Source organism: Molothrus aeneus, chromosome 16, assembly GCF_037042795.1.
Source record: "Molothrus aeneus isolate 106 chromosome 16, BPBGC_Maene_1.0, whole genome shotgun sequence".
Lineage (NCBI taxonomy): Eukaryota > Metazoa > Chordata > Aves > Passeriformes > Icteridae > Molothrus > Molothrus aeneus.
The window spans coordinates 9,507,627-9,528,966 of NC_089661.1; the positions used below are offsets into that span (position 1 = coordinate 9,507,627).

General features: G+C 42.4%; 2 protein-coding genes across 2 annotated transcripts in view; one reads left to right on the forward strand and one right to left on the reverse strand.

Moving 5' to 3' along the window:
* On the reverse strand, positions 1 to 18,337 carry USP42 (ubiquitin specific peptidase 42). Its single transcript, XM_066561047.1, has 17 exons — positions 18,230 to 18,337; positions 14,456 to 14,693; positions 13,436 to 13,636; positions 12,270 to 12,380; positions 12,003 to 12,105; positions 11,769 to 11,836; positions 11,535 to 11,605; positions 10,909 to 10,991; positions 9,504 to 9,615; positions 8,980 to 9,120; positions 8,673 to 8,773; positions 8,092 to 8,230; positions 6,703 to 7,431; positions 6,255 to 6,340; positions 4,132 to 5,628; positions 3,365 to 3,657; positions 1 to 1,109 (listed from the first exon to the last, which is right to left on the reverse strand). Exons 2-17 carry the CDS (start codon positions 14,682 to 14,684, stop codon positions 1,069 to 1,071), a joined length of 4,005 nt encoding a protein of 1,334 aa, XP_066417144.1. The 5' UTR covers positions 14,685 to 14,693; positions 18,230 to 18,337; the 3' UTR covers positions 1 to 1,068.
* The window catches only part of EIF2AK1 (eukaryotic translation initiation factor 2 alpha kinase 1), a 13,346-nt gene continuing 10,337 nt past the window's right edge, over positions 18,332 to 21,340 (forward strand). The window contains 5 exon segments of the mRNA XM_066561049.1: positions 18,332 to 18,383; positions 18,386 to 18,793; positions 18,796 to 18,879; positions 19,328 to 19,486; positions 20,698 to 20,834. Of these exon segments, the coding sequence (XP_066417146.1) occupies positions 18,332 to 18,383; positions 18,386 to 18,793; positions 18,796 to 18,879; positions 19,328 to 19,486; positions 20,698 to 20,834 (840 nt within the window).

A 21,340-nucleotide genomic window follows, 5' to 3' on the forward strand; every position in this document is an offset into this window, starting at 1 on the left:
TCCATTTTAACTTTGCTGTATTTATATACTATATAAATTTTACATGCTATATATTTACAGTGGGGCAAGTGCTTTTTATCTTTAAAAAAACAAAGATCAAACTTTAGACATCTCTGAACAACACAGCTTGTATAAACCAGACAGATTATTCAGATGAACTGTATTTAATACAGGTTCCCCACTCATCTCCTGATGCAGGACCAGTGAATAATAAGTGCATCACAGTTTGATAGCATTTAATAATAAAAATAAAAATCACAGTATGAATTTGTCTGTAACTAGACACTTTAGAGAGACAAAACAGACAACTGAGACTTAAGACAAATGACAGTATATTAAGAAAATGTAATAAAAACATATGGAACAATATACAAATAGTCTTGAGAGATACATTCAGAACTGCATATTTGTTGTTTCACAATGTCGAAAACCAGAAGATTTTCTTCAGATCTTGAATATAACTCAAATGTGAAGTAAATTAGTTTCTAGTGTCAGACCACAGAAAAAAAAAATGAAGCTCTTGCAAAACTTGTGAAGTTTTAAATAAGTCTTTAAATTAAATATACAGACTGTCAGTTGCAACTTTTATAATTCCTGGTCGCTCTTGCACCAGATGTCTTAACTTGGAGTAACATTACATGAATAACACAAAGTCAACCTGAGTCTGTAATTAAGCAGCATTTGAGATGGTCTATTCCAGGGCATTATCTCAGCTCTGTGAGATATTTATGTGGTAATTTACAATGTTCAGCAGTTGTAAAAAGTTTTCACCCTTTTGGATTAGAAGTATATTTTAAAAAAGAAAGTCTCAAGTTAAAAACTAAAAAAAAGTTCTTATATGGTAAAATTCTGTACAGAAATGTTAAGCACCACTTATGACTGGATTTTGTCTTGATGGTAATTGATAATAAATCTTAAGTTTTGATGGTCACTATTGGTAATGTCAGGTTAGAAGGTAAGAAGTCGTTGAAGGTAAGAAGTCGTTGGATCTGATGGTGAGAAGTTGTTGGTTCTGAAGGTGAAGGGTTGGTGGGGTGGTGGTCAGAAGTCCTTGGGGTTGGGGTGGGTTCAGTCTGAGTATTGAAGGCTTTCATCAGTCAGCTCCACATCTGAAAGGCAAAAGGAAACAAGGTCAGTCTTGCTGTGGCATTTAACATTAAACTGTCTCAGGGGTCTGATTTCTAAAGGGCAAGGCTCAAAGCTGCCCCAGCTCCATCCGCTCCCTCAGGCAGGATCCAGCTGCTCCCCAGTCCTAGGCTAAGGCTGCAGAGCTGTTCAGAGCCTTAGGACAGAGCCACCTGCTTGAACAGCAAGAGCTGGACCTTGGCTGGATCAAATGTAATTGAAGTTTGCCTAGAAAGCAGCATTGTTTTAGTAACAATCTTGTGGTCAGGCTGACCAGATTGTACCCACAAGGGCAGAGCCTTCAGAAACTTGCTCGAGAGAACATGCAGGAATGTAGGAAAGAACTGCTTCAAAGCTGCTCCTTCCCCCCTCCTGTATAAACTTTTCTGAAAAAACAATTTTTCACTAGCTGTTTTCATCCTTATTAATTTGCTCAAAATAACAGGAGTTGGGTGAAAAGGCACAACCTCACAAATCCTCAGTGGTTCCTTGCCTGTCCCTACCTTGAGACATTTAGCATTCCAAAAACACAAACAAAGCAGCTTCCATCCAACAGAGAATTCTACTTGAGACCCACTTTAAAAAAAAACAAAACCAAAAACAAACAACAAAAACTGACATTCCAGAAGATGGAGCTAGTTAACATCCACAGACTTGAGGAAATACTAAAATTCTCAAGACTTAAACTGCTTTTTCCAGCCCTTGTCTCCCCCTGGTGTTGTTCAGCAATGAACAAACAGCTCCTTCTCCTTCCTGCACAGCCCAGCAACCTCAGTGCCCTGCCCTGAGCAAGGAGATGCAGAACGTGAAATTCCTCACCCAACCTGCTTTGGGAAAACCGAGTTTGCCACCTGCTGGCCACAGAATCACCGAGGCCAAACCACGACTGGGCACGAGCATTTTATTCTGTTTAGTTGCTGATTTGTCAGCTAGAACAGACCCTCTTAGTGCAATAAGGGTTATTTTGGACATGAGTATCAAAAAAGAAATCTCCTTTTACAACATTAGGATTTGAAAGACCTCAACTCGGTTCTTAATTATTTCTCATTAAAGAACAATGGGTGAACAATCAGCTTTCCCTCCACTCTCTATTTTTAGAATACAGCTTTTGGTTATCTGTGTCTTAAAATACAATCAGGTTTTCCACAAATGCACTTCCCCTTTGCCTTGAGCAAACTTTTCAGTGCAAGAACTCAGTGCACTGACTGTGGCAATCTGCACAAGTGTGGAAACCCCATGAAAGGGATTTTAATTTTCCAGAATTTCAAGATTAAACTTCTCCAATTTTTTTGTTTTGTGTGCTATATTGACAGTTTCAACATGACTAGAAATGAACAGGACTGTCACTGACCATTAACCCAATTCTTAAACTGTAGGTATAAAATGTAGACAATTTAACAATTAAACTTGCTTTTGGATGGTGAGCTGTCTTCTTCACTTATCTTTGAGTAAAACAGTTAGGGGATTGTTTTGGTTTTCTATTAAAACAGATCAGTAACTGGAACTGGTTTATGTCAGATAACAGGCATTTAATAAGGTTTTATTTCTATAATAAACACTTCTGTTCAGCAAAAATTTCATGGGAAATGTTGTCAAGTTTGATTTTAGATGTTGAATTTGTTGCAGTGTGCAATCATCTTCATTGCATAATTTTAGAGCTAATTAATTTAAACTAATTAATTTATCTACTGTGAGCCCAAGTTGAGATTATGACAAGCAACAGCTGAGAGCTCAGTATAAATTTAGTCAGGCACACAAATTCATATTTGGGTTTTTTGTAAGAAGCACCAGACAGACTTTTTCAAATACCAAAAATTGGGAAAGAGCTGTTTCCTCAGCCCACTTCTATGTATTGTTAAGCCTATACTAACAGGAAAACCCCACAACTGAATAAAACAATAGCAGGAATTTAACACTCTCCAGGTGTTAAATTGTGAAGTGTCCTCTGGAGGTTTGACAGCTGTGCTTAGGAGAAGGCAGAGCTACATCTGGACCAAAAATATTTCAGTATTATCACCAACTCCTGTTATTCTGAGTGAGCAACCAGCCCTGTTTGTAGTATTTTATTTAAATTATGGAATGATTTGGATTAGAAGGGATCTTAAAGATCATCTATTTCCAACCCCCAGCCACGATGCTCTTTGGAAGCTGTGCTAAATGCCAGGGATTTCATCAGCCAAGCATTTAAAGATGGCTATGACCAGCCAGGAGTCCTGCCACCATCATGCCAGGGCCTTACCTCTGACATACTCAGTGGCTGCCATGGAGCTGTATTTCTTGCTGTCACCTGCACCAGAAGGCTTCTCTTCCTTGTAGGGTTGTTTACTGCCCTGGTTTCTGTATTGCTCACATAAATGGTCATCTGGAGGACGGGATTCTTCCTTCTTCTCCCATGTTTTCTTCTGGAAATGAGGATCTAAATATTCCAATAAGTCTTTCAGGTTCCTGTCGTGCTTCTTCTTTTTCTTCTTTTTCTTATGTTTGCGATTGTCATTGTCAAAGTGGAGCACAGAGCAATCCAAATCATAAAGTCTGAAGGAAACATGCAAGTTAAAAATAGAAAAACAGATGTGGCACTTGATGTATATATGAAATGTTATTTATTTACCACAGGTGACGACTTGCAGAGTGTCTGCTACTTTGTGGTACTTTCTGCATATCTAAGTTAATTTAGATGCAGCGATCTTAAGCCCTCAGAATGAAGGACAAGAGGTCGTGGTTTGTACACAAATTGTTAACAGGCATATGGGGAATAAAAAAAAAAATTAAAATTGTAACCTAATCAAGACCGGTGTGCAGATGTTATTCTGTCTACATTGTCCAGCTCTAGTGTTCTAACACAATTCAGCAACATCTTTCCTATCTTCTCTTGGCCAACCTAATAACATGATCCCGTCACATCATGACAGATAAGTTACTTAGAAACAATGAAAAAAAGGCAGACATGAGAAATACCCAGAAAATAATTAGGAAAAAATTGCTGATTATGCTGGAATCCTTGCTTACTTGTAATCCTTCTCTCGATGTTTATCTTTGGACTTCTTTTTCTTCTTGACCTTCTTATACTTTTTGATTCTTTGGTCGTCTGTCTTTCGGCATTTCTTTTCTATGTCACTTCCGCTTTCTTCTTGGTGGGAGTATTTTCTTTTGCCATTTCTTAGTTTTTCTTTTTCGTTTTCCCGGGAAGAGTCCTCAAAACTGGAGTGAGCTGAGCCTGGAGGAAGCGCGTGCCTCTCACGGGGGTATTTTTCCGAGTGCTGCTGAGGTACTGAACAATGGTGGAAGTTTGCTCTGTGGCTGCTGAAGTGATGCACATCCTCCTCTCGGGAGAGTGTGCTGTGAGCCCATCTGCTTTTGCAGTGATAATCCTTGTGTGACCTGCTGTAAGCTTGGCTCAATTTGTCATAGTCTTTATCACAATGAGAAGACCTCCTCTCCCTACCATCCCTTGTTCCATGGGAGGAATAATAATCACTGTAGTACCTGCATTTGTCCCATCTCCGTGGTTCATCTTGATAGTATCTGTCTCTAATCCAAGGTCTGTCTCCTTTGGAATAATAATACCTATTCCTGTCTGGATCTGTCCTTTCTCTGCTTCGGGATCTGTAGCGAGAATATTTTCCTGAGCTCCTGCCATTACTGGGACTGTTCCTTTCATTGTGGGAGGATCTGTACTTGCTCTCACTGCAATACTCCTGCTTGTGACGGCTTTGCTTGTTTGTTTCCATGCTGTGAGAGCTCCTCCTCCTGTGGGAATGATCATCTGGTTTGTTTCTGGTTTGTCTCTCCTTCTCCTCAGTGTCTGAGCTTTCTCTCTTCCTCCGGTAGTGCTCTTTGTCAGTTCTTTTAGAGTCATGGATTTTTTTCTTATTTTTTTTCATATGTTTATCATCATCTTCACATGTTTTATTACTCAGTCCTTCATCTGCTCTAGAAAATTGACTTTCCAATACTTTATCCAGCTTTGTAATAGAAGAGTCATTAACAGGTGGTACCGCTACATAGTTATTAGAAATGTCCTTTGTATCTTGGCATTTGTCTGTATTATCTAGAGATGCAAGTTTTTTAGAACTACATTCAATGTCAGGCTTTATAGAGGAAATTTGCCCTAATTTCTCTTTGCTCTCAGGAGATCCTTTGATGTACAAAGGATTTTCTTTTGAAATGAGTTCAGGTTCTTTTGATCTTCTTAGTTTGTCTTTATCTCTGATGTCTTCAGACTCACACTGCCCAAGGAATTCACCTTCAGTATCCAAGGATTTTTTCCTAACCTTGTGCTGACCATTGATATTGAGATGTGCATTATCAGCTTTTGTTATAATACTTTCAGCAACTTCTTCTTTGGTAAAAATCGTTTCAGAATCTGATTGAGTAAAAAGTTTCTCAACCTCACAGCTAAAGTTGGAAGGAACCTTCCTGGATTCTTCATAGGCAAACAGCGCTTCCATCACTACAGTATCCGTAACTCCATCTTTGTCAGAAGACTTCTGAGGTCCAGAGACACTGCACAAAAATAAAAACATACTTTTAACTTGAAAAAGTCCATCTAAAAGATGTTAGAAAGTAAAATCTCCTAAAAAAAAAAAAGTAGCTAATGCAAAACTCTGAAAGACTGACTTTAGAAAACCATTCTTACACCTCCCTCAGCTCCCATGGAAACTTTTTCTTCTCTCAGTTCTTCAGGTCTTGCCTTAAAAAAACCCATCCCCAACACATCCAACTCCCTCCACTTGCAGCTCTGAATGTCATCAATAGCCACAACAACTGTATTGCTCTTCCCCCAGTTAGAAAAAAGGTAAACACACAGATTTCCCACTCTCCCAAGTGGAAGAGCAGATTGTGGGAATTTACATTCACTCATCCTAGGATGCAAAAAAGGGAAAGAGGAATAGAAAAAGTATTCCAGACAATGGAAGAAAAATGTAAAAACATCCTGTGAAAGTTTTATAGGAGGCATCTGCCTGTATTTAGTATCAGGATAATGTGTGCCCAGTGCTGATGTTTGCAATACCAGATGGACAGTGTGGAATTCTTTGTACTGGTGTAAATCTTTTAAGTATTACTAGTAGATGGGTAAAATAGTAATAAACTTGTATGAAATCTTGTTTTAACCAGTATAGTCATTTTACCTCTTTTCCTCTGACAAGCTGTTCAACTGGCTGTACGTAAGAGATTCTAAGATACCTTGAGGATCTGGTGACAAAGCTTTAGGCATCTGCAATTAAAACACAGAAGTTAACAAAGAAAAAGCTTTTTTTAGTAGAAAACTACTGCTGACAAACTTCCAACATTAAATGTTACGCAAGATCACAGAGATACCTGCACTACTCCCACTTGACACGTCATCCCTCTCCTCCCAAAAATGTATTTTATGAAACTTATGAAGTATAATCTCCCTGAACTTCTCATATGTTGACATATGTCATATGTTAGCTCAGCTCTGCAAATTCAGTGGGATAATAGCACAAAGGGTTAGAATGAAATCTGTGCTGCGTTTTCCTGTATTCCACATTGTAGTGCCCAAGGATATTGAATATCTCATAGGTGAGAAAGTGCAGATGAACAAATGTAACTCACCGCTTCAAGCACTCCATTTGCTTTAGAGAAGAAGATCTCCGAAGGTTTAACGGGTTGGACTTGGCAAGTGGAATCATCAAGTTTCAGTCCATTTTCTTTATATTCATTATCTAAACTAATAGCACCATTTAGGGAATCAATTTTTGGCAGCTCATGCTGGGATCTTTCTTCAGCATTCTGACAGGATGAATGGGAATTATGCAATGTACGGACCACCTTCCCAATCAGAATCCCATTGGAAGAGATGACGTTGCAATGCCTTTTGAACAAGCCCTTTGACTCCTCGCATTTTCCTGAAGGCTCTGCGCCGTAAGGGACCACGTTATCAGAACACAGCTTAGGGTTTCCATTCACTGCTGGCTCCACAAAGATTTCATCAGGAACCTCCTGCTTGGAGACATTAGTAGCAACTGACACTGTGGAGAGGTTTGAGGTAGGCTCTGCTGCTGAAGAGTTTGTAATTGTGGCTGAAGGAAGGGGCTTCAGATCCTCCTCCTCCACAGCGCTGCTGGGACACTCGGCCTGCGGCACCGCCTGCCGGGGGGGCAGCTTGTTGTGAATACTGATGGTGATCTTCTGGGCTTTGGAAGGGTCTGCCATTGAAGGCCTGGAAATGGCCCAGTTCTGAACACAAGCTGTTGGTGGAGCTGAAGACGGCCTTTTCACAGCAACACCAACAGTACTGGGATCCTCTTTTAAGGGTCCATTTCCATTTAAACGACTTGAACTCTGGATTTGAAGAGATTGTAAGATGGAAATGTTTAAACACACAGCACTGGAAGTTCTACAACATTAAGTTCTCATGCTAAACTGTTCTACAGATTGCCTCAATACCCAAGAAAAAACCTCACCTCCCTCTCAATATACATGCACATCCAATGGGTGTGAGTAAATCCTGCCTTTGGTATCAAATGAGCATCAGTTTGACACCCACCCAAACAACTTAACATTGACTACAGCTATTAAAAAAAAATTTATTTTCCTCCCCAGCAAATATTTCTGCTAGTACTCAGGAACAAGACAATTTGTATTCTATCACTGTCTCAACTAAAGTAACACTGATAGGGACGGGGCAGATATTTACTTTTTAAATTTAAATTACTTAGGCATTAATAGACTACTTTTTAAATTTAAATTATTTAGGCATTAATAGATGACTTAAATTGTCTCAAGAGCACACCTTTCAAGCTTTAGAAAGCTGAGCTGGAAGGGTAAAGTAACAAAGTGGCAAGGCTGCACACTTAAGGATTAGCCACTGTTTGAGCAACTCTGGCTCTAGCATGAGGGCTGCCAAGAAACCTGCAGTGTGGAAGGGAAACTAAAACTCAGAAAACCCCATCCTACACCAAGACCTGGTATAAGTTGGTGCTATTATCCCCCTGGAATTACCTTGATCATGTGAGGAGGCAGCCGTGGTCCCATGAAGGCAGGCTGCTTGCTGCTGGCCCCGCGCTGGCCCAGGAAGGAGCGCGGGTAGGAGGGCGCGGGCAGGTAGAACGCTCGCTCCCCCAGCGTCAGGTCATAGCGCCTGGGGACAGAGCACACCTGAGCTCAGAGCTCCTCCTTCAGCCGGCTCCCGGTTAAACCCATCCCATCATCTCAGCAACAGTGAACATGACACAAAAGATACATCTGGAAGACTTAGGCAGAACTACAAACTGAAGATTAGATAATGGTTTTCCTACAATGTCCTTTCCAGAGCAATGGTTCAGCCTCACACCATCTATGGCCATGATTTCTCCTCTTTTCCAAACCTGCCAGCTACAGTGAGCAGATGGAAAGCAGTGTACCCAAGTGTCGAAGTTTAAGGTCAAGCAATGAAAGGTAATAAATGACACAGGGAATTTCCACTTAGACAGAAATATACAAATAGAAATACTTTCCTACAGTGAAAAGTAAAAGACTTCAAAACAAGAAAAGTATCAGCAACTTGAGAATAAAAATGTTCTGAGGACATCTGGTGTTATTACCTGATATAGAAAAGTACATAAGCTTGCTGATTGAGAACTGTTTTGATATCAGAAAGCTCTACTGAGGCATCATTCATTCGGTACCAAAGTCCATTACCAGCCTGCAAACAAAGACAGAATATCTTCAGATGAATTGCATGTGTTCCAAAGGACATCACAGATAGAGCACTGCAGAACAAAGCATACCAAAACAAAGCAAACAAAGCACATGATGCAATGTTTTCCCCTAAAACCAGTGGTTACCAATAACATTTTAATTTCTTTGCCAGCACAAATTTTATCCTGTTCGAAGCTGAGCTGATTCTACCTTTATGAAGCAGAGATAGTGTCCAGCATTACAGTTGAAGCCACTATGTACAAGAACTGCATACAAAGCATAGATGAGGGGTTCTCCAATAGATTGGGACATATATGCTCGAAGATCCAAATATTCAGGGTATTTTACATCCTAAACAAAGACAAAGAAGATTCAAAAGTTATCCTGAAGTACTTCATGGAACAGCCTGAAAAACACACAGATTAGGACTACATAAATATATTTTTCAATTCACATGAAAATGCCTATTCTCAGAAACAACATTTAATAACTTAAGCTGCAGGGAGCTATTTTCCACAGAATTAGCTCTTTAAGGAGAAGGTATCTTCTTATGGTCACATAGGAACTCTATCAGTAATAAAAAAGAAAGTAACAGCCATGGTTGCTAAGTTGTTATATCAACTTCTCTTACACTGGAGTTACTGCCTGAAATGTGAACAACTTTAAAATGAGTATTCATCTTTGGAAAATGCCCACTCCAAGAAGATAAAGCAGCATTCCAGCTGCAAACGTACCTTGTTGATCTTTCCACCTGTAAAATTTGCAAATCTTTTCAGTGATATTGTGAGAACATTGGAAGAGCGATGTATCGTGTATCTCTTTGATGCTGGAACCATCTTTTTACACCTTTAAAACAAGCACAGACATATTTTTAACATTATATTCTTTTCTCAGCCAGAAGCGAAAAAAATTTCCATCTCTCACACGGGCTTATGCTATTTGAATGATATTTTGCTTGTACAATATATTAGATCTTTTCTTAAATCCATAAACTGCATTTCAGCTTTGTTAATAGAAAGAACATAGCAGGATATTAGAGGCAGCTCCACAGAACAAAGGATTTAGGACATTATCTCCAGATAGCAAAATAAATGCCTGAACATGTATCTTTCTTATGTCAAAAAGGTAAGGCAGTAAAAAAATCACTGGAAGGAAACAGCCATTCTGCAAGAGGCAGACAGTATTGGACAATACTGAGTTTTCTTGTACTGAGGTTGCCCGGAAAGACTGAAACCCTCTGCAGTCCTTCAAAACAAAATTGTTAATTTTGTTTATTTCACTGCACACTCGAAGGAGGTACAGACTAAGGCCTGAAATGCAACCATCAGCACAAAGACTGAAACATGTCACTTCACATTGTCAAGAAAAGTACTGCTGAGTAACAAACAGAAAGGATTTAACTGTCTCTTTTAAAACTGATGTCAAAATACAAGGCACAGAATTCCAAACTGATGGAGAAAGGCAGTGAACAAAATAAGAGAGCCACCCAGAATAAGGAAAACAAAAAAGAAGTGGTTTGTAAAATTCTGAAGCTTGTATTTAGAGATGAATATTTCAGGCAGTAGTAATCCTTATTAGGAAAAATAATGGTAGAAAACAAAAAGGAAACTGAAAACTAATATAGTAGTTTGCCAGCAATGGAAATGACACTGTACATGTCCCAAACCTTTCTTTTCAAGCTCACAAAAAGACCAAACTTCTGGGTTTGTGTGTGGCTAAGCTGGTGTTGCCTCCCACCCCAAATCCTTGTCCATATCCCTGTGCTCCAGCTCACATTTCTCAGCCATGCCTTTTAATTTCTGGCCTTGAGTATTTAGTGTGCAACTTCACACTCAGGAAGGCTGACAAGGCCCAGCACAGACAGTATTGGAAAGAAAAGTCTAATGTGAGCAATACAATTCTTATAATGTATTTCCAAGTACTCAAATAGAAATATAAAAATTACTAATTTAGAAACAAGTGCATTATTTCCCAAGCTTTGAATGATTTCAGTATATTAGTTATGTAAACAAAACTGAATGAAACAGCAAGCCATGTCTGTCTTATTGCTAAACAAAGCCAAGAGATAACTCATCCTCCAAGTCATGCACTGCATTGAACATGGAACTTGTATCAAGGTGTAATTAATAATAATCTTACTTGCTACACTTATAGCTGTTTTCACCATCCAGCTGTTCCGGTTTCACAAACTGTTCTAGAGCTCTGGTGACAGATGTAACTGCCTGCAGGAGTAGAAAGAAAGTAGGACACTAAGTCACAAGAACTGCAAAATTTCAAACACTTACAAGCACTTTATAAGAGAACCGTGCTAGTTTATACTTAAGTGGCCTACTGTGAACCAGCAAACACTGTGAAGGAGGAGACAGAAATGGAGTTCTCTGAGTATTTACCTCATTTCAAAAAGATCCCACTTGAAAATAAATAAATTTTGCAGTGCCAGACACTATCTGTGGTATGCCTTGGCATCAATAATGGGAACAATCAAACCCATCAGTCTAACAATAGATGTATACTGAAGTAGAATAATTGAGAAGTATGATTATATCATTGTTTGTGTAGCCATAATTATTATTTTTCCAGCTTAAATCCAATCCAAACATGGAGAGCATCTCCATGGCTTCCACAGAACAACACAGTCCAATCCACCACCATCCACTACCAAGCTGTTTTGCTTTAGCAAGATAAGTTTCTAAGCAAAATGACTTTAATTTACAAAGGTCTACAAGCATTTACACATCTCAGGCCTTGCTCACACACATTCTTACCTTTATATCCAAAGTAACGTCGAGAAATGGCTCATACGTGTCCGACACTGCTTTGCAGTTCAAGCACTTCACTGCAATCAAAATACAAATGCTTAACAGCACTTGAATGAGACTAACTGCATGAACTTAAATTATTAATACACATTACTTTAGTCAAACTACAAACTCCTTTGCTACAGACAGACAAAAAGACACAGAGCAGTTTGAAAGACAGTAAGTTTTTAAAAAATGTACCTCGAGATCTTAGATATCCTCCAAATATCTGATAAATAAGTGTGGTGGCTTGAGAAGATCTGTCTAATCTGGAAATAAATTAGAGTCAGACCTCAGAAGACTGAAAGCACGGAGTTAATTCCTCAAACAATTTTTGGTTTTATGAAAAGCAAGGACACAGATTTTAATTCATGACAGTAAATAAAGTAGTAAGAGGGGCTAGGAAAGATTGAAATGTAATTATTTTATGCTTACTTGGTGCTTCCATTCAAGCAAGCTTTCTGTAAAGCATCAACAGTGAAGCATAAGAATTCATGTGCATCCTCTTGACTGCCAAAATGGAAATGTTTTCCTATTCCTAATAAATAAGAAGGTTATCATATATTTATTTCTTATAGAATGAAAGAAAACACACATTTCTAAAATACCTCTTCTTTAAAGTAGCAAAATTATTTACATGCATCAAATAACTCACTGTAAAATTAAAAAAAAATAAAAATAAACCTGTTTCAAACTACTTACTTTTAAGGCCATTGATAACAGATGTGGGTTTGATAGCATTATTAGAGCAACACAGGACCTGGTTGATGTGACTTTCCATTGTGCACATCATACAGAATCCTTCTACATGACCTAGTGAAAGAAGAAAGTATCCCATTCTAGTCAAATACACATTGCTAAAAGGAAAACCCACCCCAAAATAATAATAATCTAAGTAGTGGGGGCAATGTCCACTCTCCGTGGTACATTCTCTTCTCTATGGTGTCAATATCCCAACAGTTTTGTGGCATTTTATTATGGAGAATTGTACAGAATAAAACTCCTTAAATCACAAACCAGGCTGCTCAAAACCCCATCCATCCTGGCCTGGACCACTCCCACTGGAAGGTGTCCCAGTTTTGAAGGTTCCTTCCAATAATTCCATGGTTCTTAACAGAAATAATTTTTATATATGAGAATAAAACAAAATCAAACTTCTAGGAATATATATTAAGATACCAGACTAGAAAGCATACAGCTGCCTTAGGAAATAACTCCATATTTATGGATATAAAAAGAAACTCCCCTAGGCTTAATAAAGTCAAGTATAAAATCAAAATTCAAAGAACACAAATTCCAGGCTTTAAAATATACAAACTTAATTATTTAGAATAAAATCAGCCTAAATTTCAATACAGTCCCCCCCCAATTTGTATTTGAGTTCATAAAATATTAGCTTGTAGTGCTTTCTAGAATGTTTGGGTTTTTTAATGGGTCAACCCTGAACATGTAATTTATCACAGTATTAGTGCACTGCAGGATCTCAGCTGTGAAGACTAAGAATCTTTAACGCCAACATCCTAAATTTTATCACCTTTCTGCCAGCAGGAAACCCAAATGCCAAATGTTCATCAAATGCCTCACTTTACAATGCACTTCATTATTCACATGAAAAAAGAAATGATCTTTTCTTTAAGTTTTACCGTGGCACATTAAATTAACAAATTCACTTTATATGCCTCCTATAATTCAGAGCTTCCTGTCAGCAAAATCATGCAACCATTTAGGCTGGAAAAAGCCTTCAAGATCTCATTCAGAAGCTGCTTCTACAGGCAAAACAGGACAACTAAGAATTTTCTTCATAGAACCCCATTTTTCTTTCACCTTTGGAGCTGTCCAACAGATTTATAGTGTTAGAAAATACTCACATGACTTGGTGTGCTCGAGTGAAAGCATGTAATTGGCAAGAGGAGGCGTGTAGGTCAAACACTGGAGAGTAGAATTAAGGAAACAAGTGTTGCCGAGGTTCTGCAGTCCAACTCCAACACTTTGTGTTTGCTGCCAATCCATACAGATTTTCTCAGGTGGAAAAAGAATTCTTTGTGGCGGAGCAATCCCATCATTAACAACTGCAAGAAATTTGTGTTTTGAAAAGAGTTGTACTGTTTTTTTTTAAAAGAGGGTATTCAAAAAGTAGGATTCTGCAGGAGCAGCCTGAAGAACCAGCTCCACTCCAAAACACAGGAACACATGATGCACAGCTTTAACAGTTCCTCGTGAATTTGCTAGTCAACACTCTCCTTTGGACAATAGTTTATTCATCTAATAATTCTTTAATTATTAGATGAATAAACTATAAACTACTAAACTATATACTAAATTCTTTAGTTTTAATTCTTCTAATAAAAGACACAAACTCCCATTCTGATTTTAGTACCCGATTTCTTTATCTCTGTATCCTTTAAACTCTTAATTAAATTATTGGCTTTTTCCTTATCGTAACTTAAACCACAAACTTACGCTTGTGGTTATGCAGTAAGAAAAATCAGACAGACAAGTAAGCAGCACAAAAAGTAACCCCATAGATATCAGATCTCTTCCTGGGCAGTGTTTTTATTCAAAGACTTGTGAATAATGGAAGCCATGAATAGACATGGTAAAATGTACTTTCCTCTCCAGAACAGAAGAGACCTAGGTACATCTATGCATTATGAAAAGCTCCCCTTATTTGATTTTACATAAATAATAAATACCTTACAAATCAATTGTAAATAGATAAACCCAAGTTCTGCAACACCTCTCCCTGCAGCTGCCTTAGGGGATGCACAAAATTGAAGGCTGAACTCTTGATTTGCTGTAGTCCTATTTTATAGCAATGCAACAACTAAACTCTGCTTCTACTTTGGTTTTGTTTTCAACAAAAAGGAGGGAGGACAGAAGACACTTACCTAGATCTCTCTGGGCAAAAGGCTTTGATTTTTGAGATGATCTACAATAAATATGCCCCCCAGGACCTTTATCCACAGAGACTTTGTTTGGATCTTCTGTAGGAGGTACCCGGCCCAAACTTGCAGTGCGAGACGTCATTTTTTTAGTACGGGGTTTCATAGATTTGTCAGAGCGTCTTGAGGAAGATTTTTTAGACTTTGAAGATTTTGGCTTGTTAACTATGGTCATTGTTCATATCTGTAACAAGGCAAAAGTTCTGTTTGGTATAAGAACGTCCAAAATATTCCAGAAAGGAAAGAGTAAGAGAAATCCTGCCCCTTAGTCTCAAAGAACCTGAAGAACTCAACAGCTAAGAATGATTACAAACAAGGGAACAAAACCCCAAAACACACCAAAAAACTCCACCCAACCCACAACTGAATGCACAAAGTAGATTTTTTCCATCCAAACTGCATCAATATTTTTTTAACTTCTGCTGAGTTACTGACTGATAGCATTTCTTACACTTTCATGGGATTTTAAACCACTATAGTTACCAAGATCTTTTTCTTAAAAGAACTTGTGAGCAGTGGCACAATCAAGTGCTGGCCTGTTGAGATCCAGGAGGAACTGTCTGACCAAAATCCTCCTGCTCCTGGGAACCACACAGCCCTGATGACACAGAGCATGGGAAACAGCTCTGAGAAATCTTGGGAAGGAAGAGCTAGAAAACACTTGCAAATTTATTTCCACCTGGGTTTCTTCTGCCCTTCCAAGAAGTATTTGTTTGGATACGATTTTGGCAGCACTCCTTGTGGTATTTTGCACCCATCATTTACAATGCTTACTTATAAACCAAGAAGTTGAATTCAAAAGCATCTTTTTCAGTTCTACTTATGTAAAGTTGTTTTGCCAGGGAAAAACAAAAGAGGAATGTAAACTATAAAAAGAAAATGATGACCGCAACAGAAAGCAAAACAAATCCTAATCCTCAGCCTTCAAGAATAAAGGCAATTACTGATACTAAGTCATTTATAAAATGCTGATTACATTTCAAGATGATACCTCTTTAAATACATGTAATGTTGTGTGCATAGTAAGCTGCTGAATAATTACATGATCAATTATCAACTCCTGTATATAAATTTTTACTACTGTTGTACTCTATCATGTAGGGCCTGTTCAAGTTTAGGGAAACGATAAACTCAACTGAGGGTTTAAAGTATAACCTGCTTTGTAACACTAAAATAACTGAGAGAACAAAGCATGAAGCAGTTTCAGATTCATGGCACAACTTGATTGGTAATGATGAAACTTCCAGCAGATTAAACAAAGCACAGTAAATCACAGAATTTCCAGTCCCACAAAAGACAAATCATGTGTGGAACCTTTAATTAGATTTTTTTCCCCTCTAAATTTTCAATTTAAAATCTTCCCTGTACACACTTTCCATTTTAGTCACGATAACACAAAAAAATGGAAAATTCACCTATGTTACTGAAAAATGAGGACATCCTTGTCCATTTCAAAGACTAAGATGACAATTCTTGGGCTTAGTGATTTTCAGGAAGGATCCAGACTCCAAATTGCAGATACTGGTGACATCTACTTTTCCTGATGGAAAGGGAAGGGGTTTCAACAACATAATGAACTTATTTGCAGGACAAAAGCCAGAATCAAGACTGCAGTGAAAAGCAAACAGAAGAATATTATCACAAAAAAGCTTTGGCCTTATACTGACCAATGAGGGAAGCCTCACGTATTTTTAAATTTATTTTTGACATCTGAGTAGCACTGATTGGTGCTGCTAATTTAGTTTTGAAAACTGATTACCAGATATCAAACACTAGACACCTGCAAATATCAACGGATGTCAAAAATAACTCAGATCCACCACTTTTTCAAAATCTGTCAATATAATTAATTTGGATATAGCATCTTTTGATGAAGTAGCACAAACATTACACAGATATTTTCCCACTGCTCCTGTACCACTGCTGAACATAAATTCACATTGCCATGTGTACTGAGCTCTTTTCCCCTCTGCTATTCCCATAACAGACCTCTCACAGTGTGATACTGACGAGCAGAACAGCACAAACAGTTGCTTTCCTCCCATTTGGAGTGATGCATCAGCGTTGTTTAATTCTTTTTTCGCAGTCTCATCACAACACGCATCAGTTAATACTCGGATCTAAATATTTATGTTTGGTCTCCGCTTTGCATACAATAAATCACAGCTCAGGAGGGTTTTATACAAGATCCCGTTCACAGAACCGCGTTCAGCCAGGGAGTATGTGTCTTTATCTCAGTACAAACCAAACACTTCCAGCAGCGAGTGTCACAAAACAAGAGCGGCACACGGCAACACCGAGGCACAAACAAGGAGCAGGAGGAAACTGCTCCAGCAGAAGCCCAGGCAGAGTCACCCCGCTACATCACCGACCGCAGCGCACACGCCGCCGGCAGCAAAAACAACCCCGGGCAGCGCAGAACACAAACACACGCCCCGCGCTGGTTTTACTTTCGTTACAAAATTAAAGGCAGCAGAGGCGAAAGTGATTAATGCTTTTACCCTGGCAGAGCAGGCGGCGGGGAGCGCTCGGCGCGGGGCAGCTCCAAGCTCCGTGTCCCGGGGCCGTTGCTTGTGGCGGGACCGAGCCCGGCGCCGCGAGCGCCCGCGAGCGCCTCGCTCCGGGCGGCCCCGAGCCCCGGAGCCCGCTCACAACCGAACCGCCCGCCCCGCCAGCGCCAAGCCCGCAGCACCGACCCGCTTTCCCTCGCTCTGCCCTTCTGAGGGGTCCCGCTTCCCCAAAACGTGCTGACACCGGCAGTAAGAGGCCGCTGGCAGGGGCAGGGACGGGCACCGCACGCAACATGTCCGCACTCAGCGCGGCAAGAGCCCAAACACACACAAAACAAAACCAGCCCGACACGCAGGCGAAGGGGGCCGGGAACCGGCCCTGAAGGAGCTCCCGCCTCGCCCTTCTTCCTCTACCCGTCACACCGCCCGGCCCCCCAGCCCCGCGGCTCCCCGCCCATGCCATGCCGCCTCCGCCGCCCGGCCCCGTGCTGACCTGTCCGGGCCCGCGTCCCATCCCGGCCCGGGGGCAGGACCGCGGCGGCGGCGCCCAACGGCGGCTCCGTGCCCATGGCAACGCGGGTGGGGGGGCGGCGAAGCGAGCGCGGAGCCCCTCGGGCACGGGGCGGAGGGGCCGCGGCAGCCACCACCGCCGCGCTGAGCGGGAACAACGCGGGGCCAGGCGGGGCGCAGCGCCGCTCCCGCCGCGGGACGCGGGGCCGGGGCGTCCCGGCCGCCCTCCCGCCTGCGCCGGGACGCGGAGGACCCACGCCGAGTCTCCCACGCCGACAGCGGCAGGAGTAGAAGGAAGGAGATGCGGGCGCCGGCGGGACCCCGGCGCGTAACGGAGAGGGCGGGCGGGCGAGGGAGCACCGCCGCGCCGGGAGGGGGCCGGTCCCGCCGGCCCAGGGGGTGGCGGCGGCAGCGGGGCTGGGTCCCTCCGCCGCGTGCTGGGGACGGCGCCCCGCCCCGCCCGGGGGTCCCACCCCCTCCGGCTGCCCGCCAGCCAGGAGGGCAGCGGCCGAGCGCCCGGCCCGCGCCCCGGCGCGGTGGGCTGGGCTGAGCCGGCTGCTCCCGCCGGTCGCTTTCCCTTCCCTTTCCCGGGCCGGCCCCTCCCCCCGGCCCATTGATTTCCAGGCGGGAGGCGCACGCGGTGCCGCCGGGCTGTGCCGGGGCCGCCGCCGGGCCCGGCGCTGCCCCCCAGCCCCATTACCTGGCTCGGCCCCGCTTGACTCGGCGCTGCCGGGTCCCCCTCGCCGCAGCCCCCGCCTCAGCCCGGCCCGCTCCGCCTACTGTTACAGTCCGTCGGGGAACAATGACGTCCCTCCGCCGGCCTCTTGCATCCGGGGCCCGGCGCCGGCCGGGCAGGCGGGCGGGGGGAGGAGAGGAGGCGGCGGCGGCGGCGGGGGGAGCAGCGAGCGCCTCCGGGTCACACGGGGACCGGCACCGCCCCTGTGCCGCGGCCGGGAGCCGCTAGAGGGGGCTCGGCGACCCCCGGTCCGGGCGCGGGGCTCACGCGGGCTGCGGGCGGTGTCGGTCCCCGTGCGGAGGGGAGGGGACGCTCCGCTCCCCGCCGCAGACCTTCGGTACGAGCTCCTGCCCGCCCGTCCCCGCCTCTTGGGCCGAAGGTTCCCCTCTCGGGTTTATCCCTCCAGTCCATGTTTTATCTCTCCGCGCCCAAAGAGCGGCCATAAACGCTGGCCCGGCCCCCGGAGCCGCCCACGGCGGGCCGGGCGGGCCCCGCCGGCTGCAGCGGATGGGATCCCGGTGCCCGGCATGTGAGGGGCGGGAGGGCTGCGGCCATGCGGGCGCCGGTGCCCGCCATCGAGTTCCCTGAGGAGAGCCCGGAGCCGCGCTTTGACGGTAAGCGGGGCCGGCGGCAGCCCTGTGGGCGAGCGGGGAAATGGCGCCTTTCCCCCGGCTGGCAGGGAGGGAAGGAGGGTAGAACCGTCGTCTTCCTCTTCCCGTCCTTCCCCGCCGCTCTGAGGCAGCGGCGGCCGCAGAGGTGATGCAAGAGCGGGCAGGCCCTCAGCAGCGCCCTGCCCTGAGGCCGCCGTGCGAACTCCCCCTGCCTCGGGCTGGGGTGCCTCGGCCTCCCCGGGTAGCTGCTTTCTGTGCACACTTAAAAAAATTAATTAAGTTCCTAATTAGCCTCTTAAAGCCACTCGCTCAGTTGGCAGCTTGGTAGCTTGGGTGCTGCCTCTGTGAGCCGGGGCTGTGATGAAGCTGTGTGGCTGTACATTGTTTTCGTGTTTAGGTAAATGGGTGTGTACTGAGGCCAAAGTTCATTCGTCTGACTGTCCTGTTCCAGATTCGGATGTGCCGGCGGAGCTGCGAGTTGCAAACAGTTCGCAAAAATTTGTGAAGTTCACTTCGACCATCCAGAACCAGCTGCTGCTTGTGTCACTGCTGGAGCATCTCTGCCACATGTACACGCACAACCCCGTTCACTCCAGGGGCTTGTTCCGAAGTTAGTAAGAGGAGTTCATTCGTGTCTCTCCAACTGCCTCACTGCAGTGTGTACCAGAGCCTTCTGTGTAGAGTTACGGTGTAATACCAATGCAAAGCTGTAGGTTTCATCCCGCTGGGACAAGAACGATTCTGTGAAGGGGATGAATAACTTAAATCAACTAAATTGGCAATGACACCTTGTCTTATTTTTGAAAACAGTAACAGCATATTGCTGTAGATGTAAGGATCTGACAGTTCTGTTTCAGCTAGATCGTGTGAGTTGCATCATGAGAAGGGTATCAGGGTAAATTATATTACTGTTACACGTAATCTAAAAATGCTAGTATTATAGGAATTTAATAAAATATTTATCAAGAAATAGTTGCAGTAGAGTTTTCACTAAACATTTCAAAATTATATTCTGTGAAAATCTGAGTAAATACCTTTACAAGTTCTTTATTTTGACATAAAATCTCTTGATATCATTCAAGGAATTCACATTTTTAAAAAGATCTTGGTATATGACTTACCATTGGTACTTTGTTCATTTAGGTGTATACTTAGTGCATTTAAGAAAGCATTCTAGGGTTTTGTCCCTACTTTACACGACTATAGAAAATAAAATATGTTTTTCATAGTTAAATTTATGCCATTTATAACATCACAGTTGCACCCATCTCCAGCATTTCTGAGGGATGTTTGCCACAACTGTTTTACTCCATATGAAAGATGAAGTGGTGGAAGGGAGTGACTTCATTCTGTATTATGAGTGTGTGCACACGTGTGGGTTTGGGTGGAAATTAGAAAATCTTGACATTACCACTTTTGATTATAAATCCATCCTCATAATTGTGAACCTGCTTTGATTTTTTCTTTTCACTGATCAAAATCAGTCCAAAAGTAAAATGTAAGTGAATGGGTGAAAGTGAAAATGAAAGTGTTTGTTTAACTCATCTGTTGAGGTGAGGAGGCAGAGGAGATACAGTTGTGACCATGGAAGGCATGGCAAATAATTGTATTTTGTGAAGGGATTCCCATTGAGCAGCTCTAGTTTGGTTTGAATTAGTTTTAATTGCTAAGGATACAGGAACAGCACTAGAGCAGGAGGGATTATTCAGTTTTTCAGTCATGTTATCTTTCAAATAAGATCTCATGTTTAAAAACTTTATGTGGTCTTATTGGATTGGGTTTATTTAATATTTTCTGACCTTTCTCTGTTCCTTTGTGCAGTTCTTCGTCAGACTTTCACCAGAACAGGGTTACTCTCCCCTTTTGTCTTTTGTGATGAATTTAGTACTATAAGACTGCAGCACAACAGAGCTGTTACTGAGCTGATGAAAGCAGCTAATCAACGAGTGCTTAAAGGGGTAAGCTTTGTTACATGTCTTTGGCTCCCTCTGCAGGAAGGAGCTTTTGTTTAGGGGTTCTTTTAATGTTGGATTGGGTCTTTTTAATAATTATACAAAATAATTCCTTAGCTCTTTGGGATGGCATGCTCTGGTTCTGTAGGTGCAAACCAGTTTTTGAAGCCATCAATATTTTGTACCTTATTAAATAGTAATAATAAAGTAAGTTAAAATGTTTATAAACAAAGGCAAGGTGTTGCTAACACTCTCATGTTTATATTAGTGGAGGGTGTAGTTTGTGTGCTTGTACTTCAGGCTGAATCAGACCTGTCTGCTTATCTCTCTGCTTGAACTAAGCTAGTTAGTTTTGTTTTAAGCACATCTTAGAGTCCTCATTTTATCCTGTTTGCCAGCAGAACTCTAAAAGGGCAGTAATTTCTCCAGCAGAGAGATGTTAACAGATTACCAGTGGGATAATAATACTTTCATTTGGTGAAGCTCTCTGCAGCATGTGAATGCCTGTCACA

Excerpts from the sequence above, each read along its gene's own strand:
- USP42 (XM_066561047.1), bottom strand. The coding sequence starts at position 14,684 with ATGACCATAGTTAACAAGCCAAAATCTTCAAAGTCTAAAAAATCTTCC. Across the intron at positions 13,637-14,455 it reads TTTTGCCCAGAGAGATCTAG|TTGTTAATGATGGGATTGCT; the intron begins GTAAGTGTCTTC and ends AATTTCTTGCAG. Across the intron at positions 10,992-11,534 it reads ACGTTACTTTGGATATAAAG|GCAGTTACATCTGTCACCAG; the intron begins GTAAGAATGTGT and ends CTACTCCTGCAG.